This window comes from Musa acuminata, chromosome BXJ2-6 (assembly GCF_036884655.1).
Source record: "Musa acuminata AAA Group cultivar baxijiao chromosome BXJ2-6, Cavendish_Baxijiao_AAA, whole genome shotgun sequence".
NCBI lineage: Eukaryota > Viridiplantae > Streptophyta > Magnoliopsida > Zingiberales > Musaceae > Musa > Musa acuminata.
In genome coordinates this window covers 7,748,011-7,765,984 of record NC_088343.1, presented here as the reverse complement: position 1 = coordinate 7,765,984, position 17,974 = coordinate 7,748,011, and the positions used below count along the sequence as shown (strand labels likewise).

The following is a 17,974-nucleotide window of genomic DNA, read 5'->3' as shown; positions in this document are numbered from 1 at the left end:
TTTTCAATAATTTTATTTATTTATTTTATTTCTAAAGCCATTATTAGGGAAAAAAATATTTATCATTTTCTATATTTGTGCGGGCCACCACATAATTTTGTATTGTTTCAACATCATTTGGTATTTACGTGTATCGTTCGAGTATCACTCGGATACGCGTGCTGGAAAATGATGGATCTCGGTTGGTCGATAAGTCCTCGGCGAGCAAGGCTGAGTCACCCACGCGGGCCGAACTGAGGGTGAGCGAGACGCGGGCCCCCATCCAGCAACGCAACCACGTTACCCGTGACAGTCGTCAGTGTTGGTTCATCCCGACTCGCATGTGCACGCCGACACACGGGGTGGTTCATAAAACGGGTTTCGATCTCTTCGTGCTCCTTCCGAGGAAGAACTCCCTCCCGTCTATTGCATACCACCCCAGCAACTTATCCCCCACCTCTCCGGCCCCTTCTCTCCGTCTCTCTCTCAAACCCTACAAGGCGAGGGGAGACGAAGCGATGCAGGCGGATTAGAAAGCGCGAAACCCCCAACTTGTTTTTGCTTTTCGATCCTCGGGTCTGCTCTCGATTTTTCTGCGACTTGTGGAGAGCTGAGGATTTCTCGGCTTCGATCCCGAGCTTCGTCGGCTGATCTCGATGCCTGCCGCGTTTTTCTCGGCAGCTGAGCTTGCGTTGGCCTGATCGACCTGATGCTCCCGGGGTTCCAGGTACCAAATGCTCGACTTATTGTGCTTTCTTTCACTCATCAGTGGGGTTTTCTTCAGCTTCTGAGGTACTACGCTCGATTCTCATGAAAATAAACAAACAAAGGAATTCGTATTTATGTTTATTTTCTTTATGAAAGAAACGGAAAATCCTAACTAGAGTTTAGCGATTCTTTGGTTCTGTCGTTTAATAGAATTTAGATTGTCGCTGGATTTTTTTGGTACTTGGGGAAAGACTAAGTAGGCGATGGGGGGTTGGACTTCCTTGTGGCATCCCATCTGAAGCAACTCATCTTCGCTTCAAGAAATCTAGCTATTTTAGGATTTTATCTTCTATTTGTTGGTTTTCAGATGTAATCATAAGCTACTGAATCGTAGAAATTGAAATTTCACTGGAATTGTTTACTTCCAATCCTCCTTTTGTGTGTGTGTGTGTGTGTGTGTATAGATTGTAACGATTCTTCAAGGAGCAGCGGTGACACAGTTCTAATTCTACTGGTTTCCGTGTGAAATTGGGTCGATACATCTTTTAATCACTTTTAGTTACTTTTTAACTCCTTAGTGATGATTTGAACTATTTAATTTAAAATAAAAGAATCCCTTTCTCGTGGGTTACGAATTCTTTGTTTGGTTAGCTGCACATCTTTAATCCTCTCTTTCTGCTCCCAATAAATTAATGGATGGGAACATTGAATTCTAAGTTCACAAAAGGTTGGAGGCTTTGCGTACTACAAATTTGACTGATATTCATACTAGTTTGATGAGTGACGAGCACACATTTCCTTTCTTTTCTTCTAATTTTTCTCGTCATTGTAATGGTCAATTAGTACTTTTTTAGTTTACCCTTATGCTTTAGCGCATATCTTTGATGGTCTATAATATATTAAAGAATCCTTTTACAGTAACGAATCTGTGTGTGCACGCATGTGTGTTTAAATAAATATTTTTATCAGTTTACATTTATGGGTATGCGTCAGCTTAGGAAGCATTTTCTCATGATAGGAGCAGCTGGAGATTCTAGATGCCTTGTTCTTTTTCAAGTTTCTGCATGATGGAGAAGAAACATACGGGTTCCATTTGTAAATATTATTGATAGGACTTTTAGTCTTAAGTTGTTAGTGAAAATCAGTATCAGGACCAACATGGGGGCCAATTGCTGTGTGGCTGTGAAAGACAAACACTTGCCTAGCCCAGCTCAGTTTGATGTTTCAACATATAGGACTGTAAGACACTCCCCCACATGGAGCTTTCGGTGGGACAACAGAACACACATAGAGGATGTGATAGATAATGCTGCTCAATTTTGTCATCAACATGGTGGGAATACTGGACTTGAAATTAAAAGCGAGTCACCCACTGAGGCTGAAAGTCCATCTGACAGAGGCAGTCCATCAAATGCTTTCCAGTTACAAAAGCAGCATATTTCTCCAAGTAGAACTGGAACTGCTGGGAAGTTAAAAGATGTTGCTGCAGGTATGTAACAATTCTTCCACCTTGTTTAGTATAGTTACATATTTTTCTTTGCTAAAGAAGAGGATATAGGTAATAGAAATGCAGTGATAGAGTTGCTTTGTTGAAAGTATTGAGATGGAAGTTGAACGTCTACTCTTTTTTTTTATGTATGGAGTTCATGTTAAATCTCCTTTGTTCTCTACTTATCCAGATGTATAGAAGTTGATCAGGATTCTATCTCAACATATAAACTGTCTTTATGGCTAGTATAATCCATGCCTTGATACAGAAATTGCTGTTGCATACATACAACTGTATGAAAGGCCTTGTTGTTATAAAAAATTAAATCTTGAACTGGTAGTTTTATAAATTTTGCTTGGTATCGTAAGTAATAGCGTGCCATGCTCCTGCAGACATCTGTCATACTGTGATTTTTGTTGTCCTGTTCTGTCATCAGTAGTGCTAGATGCATTTTCACTCTATGTTCTTGCAACTAATTAGTTACTAATAACATTTATGGCAGGGAAACATATAAAAAGTTTGGTAATTCTAATAGCTCATTGTACTATTTGGATGTATATATGCCTAAAAAAATGATACTTCTAGATTTGTCGAATCTGATTTTTCACAGTAAGCACACATCTTCAAGATGCTTGCATGCTTTGACAGCTTTAACTCATGTAGTCATTTCCTTTCTAATTCATTTTATTGTGACTCATCGTTGCTTGCTGTGCCTCAACCATTTTATATACTATCTTTCAGTGCATATATCTAGAAACTAGATAATTAAGTTGTTGTCAATCACCCCAGGTAGTCATTCACATGTATAATTTTATATGGCCCAACTGTTACACCCTTCTATCTTGTTATCAAACATCCTCCAACATTAGGTGTAAATGGATCCATGAGAAATATGGTACGTTAGGAGAATAATACTGGTTGCTGGTTACTTTTGTCAAGAAAAATCCTCAAGTGGTTTCCTTATTTGGAATTTTCTAATGGAGGGAAACATACAAATGCAGATGGATTCGACTAATGATTTCTCATACTGTTTCCTTTATGGTCCTTTCCTGCAGAATGAATAGCAAGCACGAAGAAATTAGTTGAATAAATTGCATATGTAGAGTTGGATAGGCTTTGGGAGAATTTATTAATATTGTTCACTTTGTAGATACCAAAGGGTATTCTGCTTGTGGATGATGTTTTACTGGGATTTATTTTTGAAATATTAGCAGTATTGATTGATTTGGTCTGAGACTTTTTAGAAGGATACATTTGAAGGTTTTTTAAAATAGTACATATGTTTTTTCGGAAGATATAGTATGTAGTTCATGAGGACAAATCAGCTGTGTAATCTTGGGAATATAGAGATGCAAGGACTAGTCTTCAATATGGTTTTTATGTTTCTTCTTGGGTTGTTTTTCTACAACTATATTGTTAGGGAGCTGAATCAAGTGCAAATATTATGGTAGAAAAGAGAGAGAATACATAATTCTCTTTCCTTGGTTTCACTCATCATTTGATTTTCTTTTTTCTTTTGGATGAAATAGAACTTGGGAAAGGATCAAAGGGATCAAATACTTTTGTGCTTAGTGTTCTTTGCTTGCTTGATATTTATATAATTTGAAGCAGTTTCTTTGTGATTTGCACTGGGTTGCTTGGGTTGAATTATGTGGAGGAAGGGGTCACTTCATACCCCCAGTATCTTTACTCATGCACACAATTAGATGGTGTTAATGTAAATTGCATAGTATTAATGTACACCAAGATGGAAGAAGTACCACGAGGACAAATTTGTTGAGAAATTGCTTCTTGAAATGTTATCTTTGATTAACAATACAAAACTATAATCTTATGATATTTTCGGTAACAAACTATTCCTAAAAAAAATTAGGTGCTAAGTAGTTTAACTGATACAAGTGGTAGTACCATGTGTGTTTGTGCTGACTGCATATCTGGATCAAATGCTAAGACTAGCAATGCTGATCTCTAGGACTTTTACGAGGGCACTTATTTGGTAATGTTTCTATAAGTAAACTGGTCTTTTATTTCTAAAGATGATGATGGAGAGGGAGAGAGAGAGAGGGAGGAAGGATATGAGTTACAAATTATAGTTGTCTGTGGATGTCTTTATTCTGCCTGGAGAGAGAGGGAGGATATGAGTTACATACTATAGTTGTCTGCTTGAGTAATTTTTTCATAAATCTTCCTTTTTGTAATTTTTTTTCTAATGTTCTATTCATCTAACAGATGATCAATTCTTTGGAAGGAATTCATCCCCTAAGGTGAGAATGAATAATCTAAAACTAGTTTGTTTCAATTGACATCAGCTTTCTAGTGATTAAACTTAAAGTAGAATCAGCTTGGTCTCATTGTTGCTGTCTTATTTAAAATTCAGAGTAAGGGGTCTCCCAAGTCATCGTGCTTAGCAAGCACTTCAGATATCAATTTATCAATCTCAGTGCCTTCAACTCCTTCCTCATCTTCATTTAAAGCAGATCCATCAACCTCCAGAAGCCGTTCTCTACCTTCTGATCCAACTTCATCAAGGAAAGCATGCAGATCACCAGGCTACCAACTCTGTCGGCAGATCTCTGACAGCAGGATACCATCTCTGCAATCCCGTAATGAGAACAGCTCTCCTGAAGGAAGAAAATCCTTTGTGCTCTCTTTCTGCAGCAATGACTTGTCCACAGGAGGTTCTCATGGTGGGTCTTCTGATGGCTGGTCCATGTGTTCCTTCTCTGAGCTTGTGGCTTCTTCAAACAGAGAGAGATTGTCATTTGACAGTGATAACCTTAATTTCTTTAGCAGCCAATTAACAGAATCGAATCCTCAGCAAACAACCCAAGTCTTTCCTGATCAGCAGACTTGCAGAGTATGCTCAAAGCAGCTAACAAAGCATTGTGTGGTTGCTGTTTTGGTTTGTGGACATCTTTATCATGCTGAATGTTTGGAGAAAATGACGAGTGAAATCGACCAATACGACCCAACTTGCCCCGTTTGTACTCATGGAGAAAAGGCGGCAATAAAGCTGTTCACGAAAGCTGAATCAAAGGCTAAAAACAAACTCTCTAGGATTGGAATAGCTGACAGTGATGCACAGGCAGATGCACTCTGTGATCGCCAAAACAGGGCTGCAGAAGGACCCAGGATGGAGGCCAGTTCTAACATGAAATCTTCTTTTGGCAGGCCATTTCTGAGGCGACGTTTCTCTTTTGGTAGACCTTCATGGTCAGCATCTGAAAGTGAAGCTAACAGGAAGAAAGGTTTCTGGGAAAGATGCCGGAGGGAGTGATTGCAACCTTGCATTGTTCCTTCATAACATGGGTGCACATATAGTAGTCACTATTTGAGTGCCCAAGCAGGGAAAGCATGTATATGTTCTCTCCAAGAAGCTGGAAAACAGACAGGGCAAGCACTTGTTTCTGCTGATATGGTCGAAGCTCCTGGCATTAGCTGATTTGTCTCTTGCCTTGGACTCAGCATCGTATTTCTTGATTTTCCGCTCTATTTAAACTTATGGAATGTGGGAAAGGGAAAATCATTGCAGGTTAGCATCCAGTTTAGGTTGGTACTGATAAGTAGCAGTCAAAGTTCAAGGCCTTGGATATCTCTTGAAGCCTTGGACGCAGCATCTCTTTATCATTTTTTGCCCCTACTTATCTGGGAAAATGTTACATTACCAGAGTCCATTGTCAGTAGTTGTTCGCCCACCATCTTTGCTTAAAGATTTGATGGAGGTAGCATGGTCTGATATATGTCATCGGCCTATGTCCTTCGATACTGTAGCGGCTGTGCGGTTAATGGCTTTCTCAGATGCGGTGTCCATGCATGTGGTTTAGCATCTTTGTGGGTGTATTCGAAAGTTACGTGCATGAGAAGGCCTTTGCGTGAACTTACTAATGTCAATAGTTTCGCGGGGTGGGGTTTTGACAGGTTATGTTGTCAAATGTGTTCATTGGTTATATGGTGGAGAGGGAGTGATGTGCCTTCCGATTGATGCTTAGGTCATTGATTGATAAAGAGGCCGACAATTAAGGTGGTAGCAATGTCGGCAATTTTACAGGCAAGTTAGATGTATGAAGGCGTATCTACTCTGACCGGATTGAAGTTAACCGACTGTGGTGAATGGAATATGTTGACTAGTTGACAGCAAGTAGTCAATTACTCGGAAGCTTCTCCTCCTGCCTTCTTCATGGTAAGATGCTTTCACGATCCTGTGTGCTGATTAACTTGCACCAAGAATGATGAACATCACCTTATCCTTTTACCGGGATGGTTTAGCATCGTCTTCCGACGAATACTACTTGTCGTAATAGTCATTTGAGAACAAAAGCCGTGTTTAGTCTGCATTGGAATCTAGAATACCTACAGGCCTAATAAGAAAAAAGAAACAAGAAATGAACACCCGTGCGAAGGGAAGGGACACACTGCCCCTTGGCGGGCAGCGTGCCTATGGGCGTGAAGGTGAGAGGTCGAATTCATTTGGTTAACTCCCGGTTGAGACTCGCACGTACACTGTCCGATGATGGGCGTGTCGTATCATTTATTTGCAGTCGCATCCAATCCCATCCCATCGACCAAAGAGAGTGAGTGGCGTACTACTTCCTTCGCTCCTCGAGTCGTGACTTGGGTCCTGTCGTTAGTTTAAGCCTTCTTCGTGAGACCACCCGTCGGTCCACCATGCATCCCAGTTTCCGAACGACTCGTGCCGTGGCCGGAGACCGCCATCGCGTCTCTGTGCTCCACGTGTCTCCACCACCAGTAGCAACGCGTCCCCCCAAGGGGCCTTCTTTGGCGCGAGTGTTGCCACACGCGTCATCCTGGCCGTAAGCCCAGGCGTCTGACCTCCCACGTTTCGATCGCCCCCTCACGACCTACCACGTACACCCGCCTCCGCCACCTATAAATAACGCTGCCCAACCGCTCCTCCTCGACGCAGTCGCTGCTACGTTCTTCTTCTGTTGTGGTGCACTTTGTGTTCTGAGTTCGCGTCTCCAAGGTCGAGCGTTGCACTCATTCGTAACAATGGCGGGCATGAGGGACGAGTACGGGAACCAGATGGGGAGGGTGGACGAGTACGGAAACCAGATGAGGAGGGTGGACGAGTACGGGAACCAGATGGGGAGGGTGGACGAGTATGGGAACCAGATGAGGAGGGTGGACGAGTACGGCAATCCTATTCGGCAACAGCCTCACGTTGGTGTCGGGAATACGGGGCACGGCGGTGGCATGGGCATGGGCATGGGCATGGGCATGGGCATGGGCGGCAGGGGCTCTGCTGACGACGATATGGGCACGGGCGGCGGAATGGGCCGGTCCGGGGCCTCTGGCTACGATATGGGCTCGGGCGGCGGAATGGCCCGGTCCGGGGCCTCTAGCTACGAGATGGGCTCGGGCGGCGGTGGCATGGGCATGGGTGGCAGGGGCCCTGCTGACGACGATATGGGCACGGGCGGCGGAATGGGCCGATCCGGGGCCTCTGGCTACGATATGGGCTCGGGCGGAGGAATGGGCATGGGCCGGTCCGGGGCCTCTGGCTACGATATGGGCTCGGGCGGCAGAATGGACATGGGCCGCGCGCGGGCTTCTGACTACGATATGGGCACCGGCGGCGGAATGGGCATGGGCCGCGCGGGGGCTTCTGGCTACGATCTGGGCGGTGGAATGGGCGTGGGCCACGCTGGCGCTGCTGGCCTTGCCGCCGGCACCGGTGCTTATGGGAGCCGCACTTCGCAGGAAGGGATGATGGGAAGCATGGGAGGAGGCGGTGGCCAGATGCAGGCGCACAGAGAGGAACATCATGGCATCTCCGGGATGCTCCACCGCTCCGGAAGCTCCAGCTCTGTATGATCTCCCGCTATCTGCGTGTACTGTATATGCTACGCATATGCGTCGTATGATATATTGTTCAAATGCTACATATGTATATGTATCTGATTGACTCGTCATATGATATGATATCATATCATATATGCTAATGACGCATGGTCTTTTGAACTTGTCGTGGAACAGTCGGAAGATGACGGGCAAGGTGGGCGGAGGAAGAAGAAAGGACTGAAGGACAAAATCATGGAGAAGCTGCCGGGCGGGCACAGCTCGGAGGATGCGGAAAGCCAGGCTGCAGGACGCTATGGGGGAGGGTACGAGGGAGCACAATATGAGCCGGAGAAGAAGGGGATTATGGAGAAGATCAAGGAGAAGCTGCCTGGCCACCACAACTAGAGGACTACCGCCGTCCACTTCAGAAATAACGAGCGGCGGCGGCGTGCGGCTAATAACAAAGCATGTGTTCCTTCCGTTCCTGCTGGCTTTCCGTGTCGACGGTCTCCGTCCGTATATTAGGTAAATAAAGCATGTGTTCTGCTCCTGCGTACGTCGGTACGTCAGGTGATGTTTTCCTTTGGGTCGTTCATCGTTGTTGTTGGTGCGATTTCTTTTCCGGCACAGTATTAATAAAGAAGGCTTGCGGTTGGTTCCGTACTTTGGCCACCCACTAGAAACCAAACCATGATGTAATGCCAACCTCATGTGTTTAGAGCAAAGATTCTTATGATTGAGTTTGCTGTTTCGACGTCTTGTTTTGGCTAATACATACACACACATACAAACGAAGGTCACAATGTACAATGATTGAGTTGCGTTCCTGCATCTTCGAGGGGTCGAGAAGCCTCCGGCATACTCAACGCGATAATTCGGCCTTATCTTTTCTTTTTAGAATTTTAATTTAATTAAAATATTAATAAGGGTATATAATTTCTCTTTGACGTGCCATACTATCTGATTTGCTTCACAAGTTGATAATACATCTTATTTGTGTTTTTATTATTAGTTATCTATTGATATAATTGCAATATGTATGTATGTGAGAGAAAATTTAAGTTCGTTTTATAACGTTAAAAGAGTGTATTACTTCAAATCGTTCGACCCTATTGAGCTAATGAGTTAGTTATTATATCTAATCAAAATATAATTAAAAAATTATGAGTCAATTAAATAGAAAAAAAAACATGTTTAGTTTTGGGTCATGATAAAGATGTCGTCGACCTTTAAATGAAGAAATTAGTATGTTTTATTTTAATTTCACATCAGATGTATTATTAACTTGAGAATAAGTATTCTTGAATCAATGATTCAAGCTCATTAAATTAATAGATTAGATATCTTATCACATCAAGTCAGGATAATAATGCCGTGACATTGTGATCAAGAAACTTTAGATAATAAGCCGCAAAAGAAAAAAGAAAAGCCTTTGTTGTGATTGATTGATTATTTAGCAATAACTATCTTTCTCCTATTAGTAGATCTTTTCTTACTTGTAATAATTACGATCAGTGAGAAGGGAAAACTGATGCTTATTTATGCGGGGTAGAATGGTCTCGAACATAATTTTATTTAGGATCTATAATTTGACTTGACATCAGAAATCTCTTTGTCCAATCCCTAGAAAGGTTGAACATTATTTCTGACGTTGTCTCAATTGCCGGAAATAAAAAAGAAAAAAGAAGAAGAATGAAAGCATCATCTTAATATGAGAATATGTATTGCTTAAAGAAGACACATCAAAGGCTACAATTAAACAAGAAGCAAATCATTGGCATGGTCAGGATATCATCAATTCCTAGACCGAATCGAGAGGCCAGTGTTTTTCAGAAAGAATTTCTGATAAATGTTCTATTGCCCACAATGTGAAAATTTTCCTCAACTTGATCAATCAATGAACTTTCCACCATCTGAAATTTTCAAGCCTATTTGTTTTTCCTACACATATCAAGCAATCGATGCCCATTTTTTCTTCTCCCGACCTAGAACCATCCTCCATTCAACAATCTAACCATCAAATTAGGTAACCGCAATGAGAACGGCCATGAGCAATCACTTCATTCAAGTGTGGAAGTACACTAGCATAGACCAAAAAAAAAACAAACAAACAAATACAAAAGAAAAGAAAAAAGAAGAAAACATATCAAAATTTGGCAGGGCAGGATCTTGAAAACCTCCATTTAATCTACATACGAGACCTCTCAAGAATGAGAGTGGGCCGCTGATTTATTTAGCACTTCCTTTAAAACCAACGCAATCCTCTCTGCCATGTGATGCTCCATGAACCTCTCTTTCACTCTCTCATAACCCTTTTTTCCCATCGTCAACCTTCGCTCGACGTGGGTAGCAAGTTTTACCATGTTCTTTGCAAGCAGGATGACACCCTCCTTACCAACAGGATGCAGTAAGCCCGTAGATCCATTCACAACAATTTCCGTGGTGCCACCAGCAGAAGTCCCCTAAAATCACAAAGTTAAGAAACCATCACAAGGCTTAGAGAAGATATATACACGAAAGAAACGCAACACCACTACTAATGTGCACGTGTGTGCGCGCGTGTGTGTGTGTGTGTGTGAGAGAGAGAGAGAGAGAGAGAGTTACCAACACTGGCAACTTAAATGCCATAGCTTCAATTGTTATCCTCCCAAAGCACTCTCCACGGGCCTAATTTATAAAGAAAAATACCAAGCTTTTAGAATTGATACTACAACTCATGTTTCTACCAATTCAAAAAAAAAAAAAAAAAAGCTCGGAGTGCAATTGTCTTTGACAAGAAATAGACGAATAGAAATCATATTTTTCAGGTTAGCAATTATCAGTAATCACAAGGGCGACCTGACTCCTGTGTACCTGGGAATTTTGGACAAGCACATCAATTGCAGCCAAGTATGGAGCAACTGCCAGTGTCTTATTGACAAAATGAACACGATCCTGGATACCTCTTTTCAAAACAAAATCACGTAGTTCTGTTTCAAACTTTGTCTGAGCATTCATATCGCTTCCAACTATAACAGCATGCATTGATGGCACTTGCAACTTCTGCTCTTGGATCAGTTTCAGACTTTCATGAAATGAGTGAAGAAATAGATCTTGCCCTTTCCCACGTGAAACACCTGCATCGTCTCTGAATTACCTTAGGAAGAGAGTTCAGAAAGATAAAAATCACAGAATAATACAGAACTTCCAGAAAGTCACATAATAAACCTTTTCCTAGCTATATAACTTACATGTCAAAATCAACAAAATCCAAAAATTAAAGTTGGTATTCTCCATATTTAAACTAAATGACAAATTTAACCACTTAAAAATTGCAAAATGCTAGTTCATGAGTAAAATTATTTATTTGACATTAAGTCCTGATTACACTACTAAACAGAATCGTTATGACTTGAAATGAGACTTAAGGCTTTAAGTTACCTGTGAGCTATCCTACATGTATGGCTCAAGGCATGCATACCTTGCCCGTATAAAGAACAGTGAACAAATCCTGGCTTGCTAATGCAAAACCAAACTATGGTCACATGACCAACACAGATACGGTAAACGTTAGATCTGTCATGCCAGTGTGATTACATCCCATGAAAATGAAATTATGTGAACCAGAACCACCAAATGGCACAACATTTGTGGTGATGCATCATTCCACTGGCCTCCTTGATAAATGAAGTATCTATATTTCTAGATGAATCAAACCTTTAACAGACAATAAGCATTGCTCACATTTACTTTCATCACAAGAGACAGTAGTGTGAACTGTAAACTGTACAATGCCCAAGAAACAGTGGGTATGACCTAGACATGCATATCTTGATGTCGCAGAAATTGTAAGAGACTCTCCAAGGACTGGCCAAAATGCAAAAGCAATCAGAGCATCAGGAATCTGATCACACAAAACAATTGTTGACTTAGAAGAAAAATTCCAGGACTCAGAAGAGCTTCCAACATTACAGAACACTGACTTTAAATTAATAATTGTGAGTATGAGGCTAACTGAGCTGTTTGAGATAAAAATTTAAGATTGCAATTATGAATTTCCTTCATTTATTTTAGACAATCTCAATATAACAGCAATATCCAATGTCAACGTCCATTTAGTGCCAATTTTCAAGAAAGAACATAAAGAAGCCAACAAAATGAACATTTTTGAAGAACTTTTGTGCCTCAGCAGTTTTTATGTGTCTTTCTAATTGTTTCACAAAAACTCATTTTTCCAAAAGGTCTTACAACTATTTAGAGAATAAAATAGAATCTCACACATCTAGTGGTAGGTTTTCCTTTTTCGTGGGTAACTGTTTCACGATAACTTATTTTTCCAAAAGGAGAAGGTCTTACAATTTTGTAGAGAATAAAATGGAAATTCACACATCTAGTGGTAGGTTTTCCTTTTTCTTGGGTACATCTAATATGTATTGGCCAATATCTTATACAGTCTAAGTGCTAGTAGCCAATTCTTGTACAAGGTGTTTGCAAACCAAAGCTTGACAAGATTTCCTAAAATATTACATAATTCATAACTATTCTAGAAACAAAATTATTCTGGGAGTTTGAGATAATGATATAGGGAGAAACAAAAACATGCACACAAGTTGCATTGATAGTAGGGCACATTTCAGAGAAGTTTCAAATAAATTTACGTCTTTCGCAAGCAGGTTTCATATGTCAAAGGACATATTGAAGAGAACTTTCAAATGATTCCACATCTTTCTCCTCAAGCACATTAGATCTGGCTGGATACCATAACATGCTGACACCTGCTGACATTGAACCCAAAAAATGCAACATTCCATCTCCAGGTGGAAAGAAACATGAAACAGCTGTATTTTTTAAACTAGAATAAGTAAATAATCATACAGAATAAACAGATACATCATACATGTTAATAAAAAATCTATTTAAATTGAATTTAAAACTTCCAGAATATTCAAAGTACTAGAAGGGACATTTCTAATCACTGTGTAATATGAAACAAGGAAAGAGATTTTTAACTGTTTATAATGGCAAAGAGAAGATCGCCACTCCGCACACCAAGGGATTCCCGTATATGCTCACGAAGAACTCTTCTTGCAACACTATCTTCAGCAACCTCCATCAACTCTTTACTATTCCCAAGGTGAACAACGTATGTTTCTGGCATCTGGATTCTAGAAGTACAGAACAATGAACTGTTAGCTACAGAACAGGGAAAAAAGTTTTACGAACTTTGCTACCAAGTTGCACATCAAAACAATTTCAGAGATGCATAGAAGTACTCAATAGCTAATATTTGATGTTGTGGTCTATCTTCAGATCAAACACCATGTTCCTCTGGTAATTGATGTGATGCATATATAGTTCATTCATTAAGTCAGCATCTACTACATCAGAATGGTGCATTTTGCCTCAAAAAAATATTTTTGAGTTGTGCAGATCCCAAGTTCGCTCTTCATCACAAAAGAGCAATATGATACTGAAGGAAAAATAATAGAAGAGAGAGAAAGACTTTGTTACCTGAAATGAGTTAATCTCCTATACTATCACAGAAAAAAAAGGAAAGGTAGATACATAAAATAAGCATAAAAAATTGAAATGTTCATTAGCTATAGAAAACCTGTCAAAATTTCTTGTTTAGGAACTATCTGAATGGCTTCAAACTAGAAGTATTAAATGTTGGTGGACTCTATGTATCTAATCAAATGTGCCAGTTAAACAAACAAAGGATGATATCCCCAGATATGAATAACATGTTGCAAATACTATATGATACTTTTGCACTTCTTACATACTTTAGACGGTCACGAGTCCTATTTTTCCAATACTCAGCTGTCGTATGAGAGTCGATCATGGCTCCTGCAACAAAAGGAAGATGCTTGACATATTCTAATTTGAAGTAATGCCCTCGCATCTCATGAATCCACCACAAGATTTTTGGAAGAACTTGAGTAACTCGTTCCTTGAGAACAGCATCAAGCCACTTTCCAGCAACAGCAGTGTTCAAAATAACCAGATCAGCTTTTAGAGCAGTATCAATGACCTCTTGACCTTTTGCAGAGATGACCTAGCAATTCACCAAAACTAAATTAAGATATAATGGCCAAAAGCAAGCCCCCACTAAATCCAGCAAACTGATAAAAAATAGAGTAGCATATAAATCACAAATCATATACATCAAGAAAGTTTTGGATGTTATGCACATAAAATCAGCATGTATTAGCAATATTTAATGTTAGAGCAGCAATAGCTGCAAAATCGGGCATATTATCTCAAGAATAATAGAAGATTGATAAAAGAATATAAAGGGTATTCGAACTTATAAGACTATCTTGTTACATGTTTCCAAAGTATTCAAAATCGGTCTTCCTATGTGTATCGACCAAGTTGGATCAGGATTATTAAAGGATGACCCCAAGGTATCAGTATTTTGGGAAAACAGCCAGAGTTCGGCTGAACAGACAAAAACCAGCAGAAAACAGAAATAAATTAATCTACTAGGATTGGCTGAAAATCAGCTGGGATTGCCTGGACTTGGTCAAGATCCACCAAGTTTGGAAATATCAGACAATCCCAACCTACTCCAGCTGATTTTGGTTTGGAAGCTTGCCAACTGACAGTGGTGTCCTTCACCATGGCTGATTCCTGCTAACAGGCAGAAAATTAAGAAAAAACAAAAGAAATCTGAAGAAAATAGAAAAGAGACAAGAAAAGAGAGAGAGAGAGAGAGAGAGAGAGGAGTGGGGAGAAGCAGAAGAGGAGAAGGGCTTACACTTACCAGCTCCACCATCACTCCATCTGTTGCCATGATATATAATATGATACACATTACACAAAATACATAATTACAACATATTATCATATATTTTAAACAATGTAATAAACTCTATAATGTATAACATATAAGATATATAGTAAATAACATATTTGAGTTAATTAAAACATAAATTTATTGTAATGATTTAATTAGCATATAAATCTAATTTAAATTTATAAGTTACATAAAAAAAATATGTGAAATTTAAAATAAGCCTCATTAATCACAAGTACTCATGTTAATCACCATTTTATTAAACTATTATTATCTTTTTTGTTATATGAAAATTAAAATTTTCTTAATTTCCATTATTTATTTTTTTATTTTAAAATTTCAAATAATTTTATGATCTGATCTGGTGGACACAAATGTGTTTTTGACAAGTGAAACGCAACCCTTTTACCAATATAATTTTGCAACCTATGCACGTTTCAAGACACACCTAAACAAGTGCACAAGAGCGTGCGCATGAGCGCACACACACTCACTCGATGACACAATCTAGAAGAACACCCATGCAGAACAAAATTCTGACCTTCAATTACTCAGCCATTAACTGCTGCACATATATTCCAAACTCAAATTAGAAGTAATCTAAGATGTTAAGCCAGTCTAAAAGTTCATTCACCATTTACATGATGAGCTAAGTCAAACCTACTTATGCATGTAATCCTTAAAGGTGAAAATCTGGATAGAGAAGGTTATGAAAGCAACCAAAAAAGGTACAGAAAAAGGCCAAGTAAGATTGCATATGTTGGTCAGTGCTAATTGCAACATTTTAATTTTTACCTGTACTCCACGGTTTAACATCTTATGCTCCAAACTATATGTCACTTCATTTGTTTCCTCTGATTTTGGGTAAGTGATCCATACCACCCTGGAGCCCACAATTCTTAATAGAAATGCTAACTCCATTAACAGTAATGGTCCACCTGCACAAAAAGTTATTTTGATGAAAAAGAATTAAAAGATCAGGCAATAGTGATCTCCTACTTACACAACCATGTCATTAAATGTGCAAACAAGTTAATTTCGGTTGATAAAGCATAATTTAATATAATTATGCAGATGAGTTTATCCTCAATAAAACACATACTTACTCGAATAAGCTGATTGTGACAAAGCACAACATTTAATGATAAATTTTGCTCCATTTTAAGTGTTTCGACCATTTGCTGATTATACTTTAAGATGCAGGGGAGAAGTGCAGCTCATAATATACCTCAAATAAATAGTGCACCATGACATGCTGGAAGTAACAAAAGTTTTTTTTGTCTGACCTATTTGTCTTTGCAATAGGAGGGTGATAATGCGCTAGTTACATGGATTATTACTATATTCTCTTGTTCAGCATATCCTAATAGAGTTTCATAATTGATTAGATAGACTTTGTACTAATTCTCTAACTGTTTCTTGTGAGACATGTTGCTATAAATCTTGGATCCAATATGTATGTATATGACACCTTTTTACATGTGATGTTCTCATTCAAAAAATGCTTCAATGAAAACCAACTTTTGATGGTCATGCAAGATACAGAAGAACATGAACCATGACTGCAACCAACTATATTTTACATGATAGTTTGAAATCCAACAAAAAATATATTTGATCCAGTATTTCCTTGTTTAATTGGTATTATCTATTCTTACACAATTCAATTGTTACTTTGTTTTTTATGAGACACGATCCTTCTTATTTGTGTTAGTCACTATATAAGTGAACATGAGTGATCAAATTGTACCCAAGTTTCTGTCCGGAAGGCTTAATAGGGCCAACAAAAATTATGTTCCTTTTTCTTTCAATTTAATTTCGACTCATTATCTGACAGATAAGAATTAGATTACAAGTTCCAAAATCCACAAAAATTGATGCCCATTTGACAAAAAACTACTGAGATAAAACAAGAAAAACACTTCAGTAGAAGTGACTGTAAAAACTCTAATATTAGATGGAGACCTTGTGCATCTTCCCTTGCAGGGTTAATTCTTTAGATATAAAAGCAAAGGCATAATACATGATTATTTCTCGCAATTTTCTTGCTTATAACCTACACTTGTAGGTTTCCCATTTTACAAGAGAACTCACTTCCCAGTAATCTTCTAATCATTAAAAGGAAGCGTTCCAAGCACTGGTTCAAGCTCTATATTGGTAAACACATCACTCTATTACTTCTAAAATGCCACCATCAGCTACATGAAGAGCCTGATCCTTGAAACATGCTTCTAAAGGGAACAATTACTCCTAGCAAGACCTCCCACCGCAAAGATTTTATCCGTTCTCCTACCTTTACTAGGATCTCCTCCAAGACCTTGCAAACTGCACAACATCCACAATGCCTCCATAAAAGGACATCCCACCTTTCTAAATACCTCAGATTTTCCATCCTTTCTATTTCATTCTCTGAGCTGCGTCTCTAAACATCATATGTAACAGGCACCGGAAATGGGAGTCTGTTTCAGTTTGGCCACAGTCTCTTCCTGATTCCTTCCTAAAACTGTCGCCTTTCTTAGGTATCAACCAATAAAAGCACATATTCGTACTCCATTGACCTCGGTTGAGTTCCAATGAGGAATAATAATCTAAATCCAAGAAGAAGTCCAAAAAACCAAAAAAAAAAAAAAAACATATACCGGAAAGAGAGAGCTCGTGGGAGACGAGCAGCACAAGCTTGGTCCTCATGAAGCCGAGGGGGTTCTTGCGAGCACCGACGTCGACATCAGAGTGCCGCGGGAGCTTTGCCCGATCCACAGCGGCCGCCAGTCCATTCCGGGGCGGGTCGCAGGGGGCGGAGGCGCCTCGGATGAAGCAGACGAACACGGTGGAAACGGAGAGGATGACGACGACGAAGAGGACGAAGCGCTTCTTGAAGAGAGGGATCCACCCGGCAGCCGGCTTCGCCATCGGGATCTGGATAGAGGGGCCGTATCAGCTCCTTCCTCCAAGATCCGGTATGCAGCCTAGGATTTGCTTCCTCCAAGATCATCCAGAGACCGAAGCAGCCAGGATGAGGGCGAGGGCGGTCGAAATTATCGGCAACAGCAACGCGATGGACGCCGGTGGCATCAGTGAGAGATCAGACACATTGCAGTGTAACTGTAGATCTTATGGCGACCACCCAGTCGTTGGTTGCTGGGCTGGCCCGACCCGACCCAGACCCATGTTGTCGTCGATTCAATAAACCACCTTACTTCATTTATTGATAAAAA

General features: G+C 39.9%; 3 protein-coding genes across 4 annotated transcripts; 2 read left to right on the top strand and 1 right to left on the bottom strand.

Annotated features, from left to right (window-relative positions):
- Positions 1-391: 391 nt before the first annotated feature.
- LOC103987341 (uncharacterized) lies at positions 392-5,973 on the top strand. Of its 2 annotated transcripts, none has more exons than XM_009405617.3 (4): positions 392-706; positions 1,712-2,176; positions 4,406-4,440; positions 4,554-5,973. In XM_009405617.3, the coding sequence occupies exons 2-4, from the start codon at positions 1,846-1,848 to the stop codon at positions 5,451-5,453; spliced, it is 1,266 nt and encodes a 421-aa protein (XP_009403892.2). In that variant the 5' UTR covers positions 392-706; positions 1,712-1,845; the 3' UTR covers positions 5,454-5,973. The 2 variants fall into 2 exon arrangements, with proteins under 2 accessions (XP_009403892.2, XP_009403891.2); XM_009405616.3 differs by having other exon boundaries at positions 1,706-2,176.
- A 1,136-nt stretch (positions 5,974-7,109) lies between these two features.
- On the top strand, positions 7,110-8,637 carry LOC103987340 (glycine-rich protein DOT1-like). The gene is made up of 2 exons (XM_009405615.3): positions 7,110-8,005; positions 8,174-8,637. Exons 1-2 carry the CDS (start codon positions 7,187-7,189, stop codon positions 8,381-8,383), a joined length of 1,029 nt encoding a protein of 342 aa, XP_009403890.3. The 5' UTR covers positions 7,110-7,186; the 3' UTR covers positions 8,384-8,637.
- Positions 8,638-10,000: 1,363 nt separating this feature from the next.
- LOC135614578 (uncharacterized) lies at positions 10,001-17,932 on the bottom strand. Its single transcript, XM_065112080.1, has 7 exons — positions 17,399-17,932; positions 15,555-15,697; positions 13,744-14,015; positions 12,968-13,122; positions 10,832-11,094; positions 10,583-10,645; positions 10,001-10,440 (listed from the first exon to the last, which is right to left on the bottom strand). The coding sequence occupies exons 1-7, from the start codon at positions 17,667-17,669 to the stop codon at positions 10,183-10,185; spliced, it is 1,425 nt and encodes a 474-aa protein (XP_064968152.1). The 5' UTR covers positions 17,670-17,932; the 3' UTR covers positions 10,001-10,182.
- Positions 17,933-17,974: the final 42 nt, after the last annotated feature.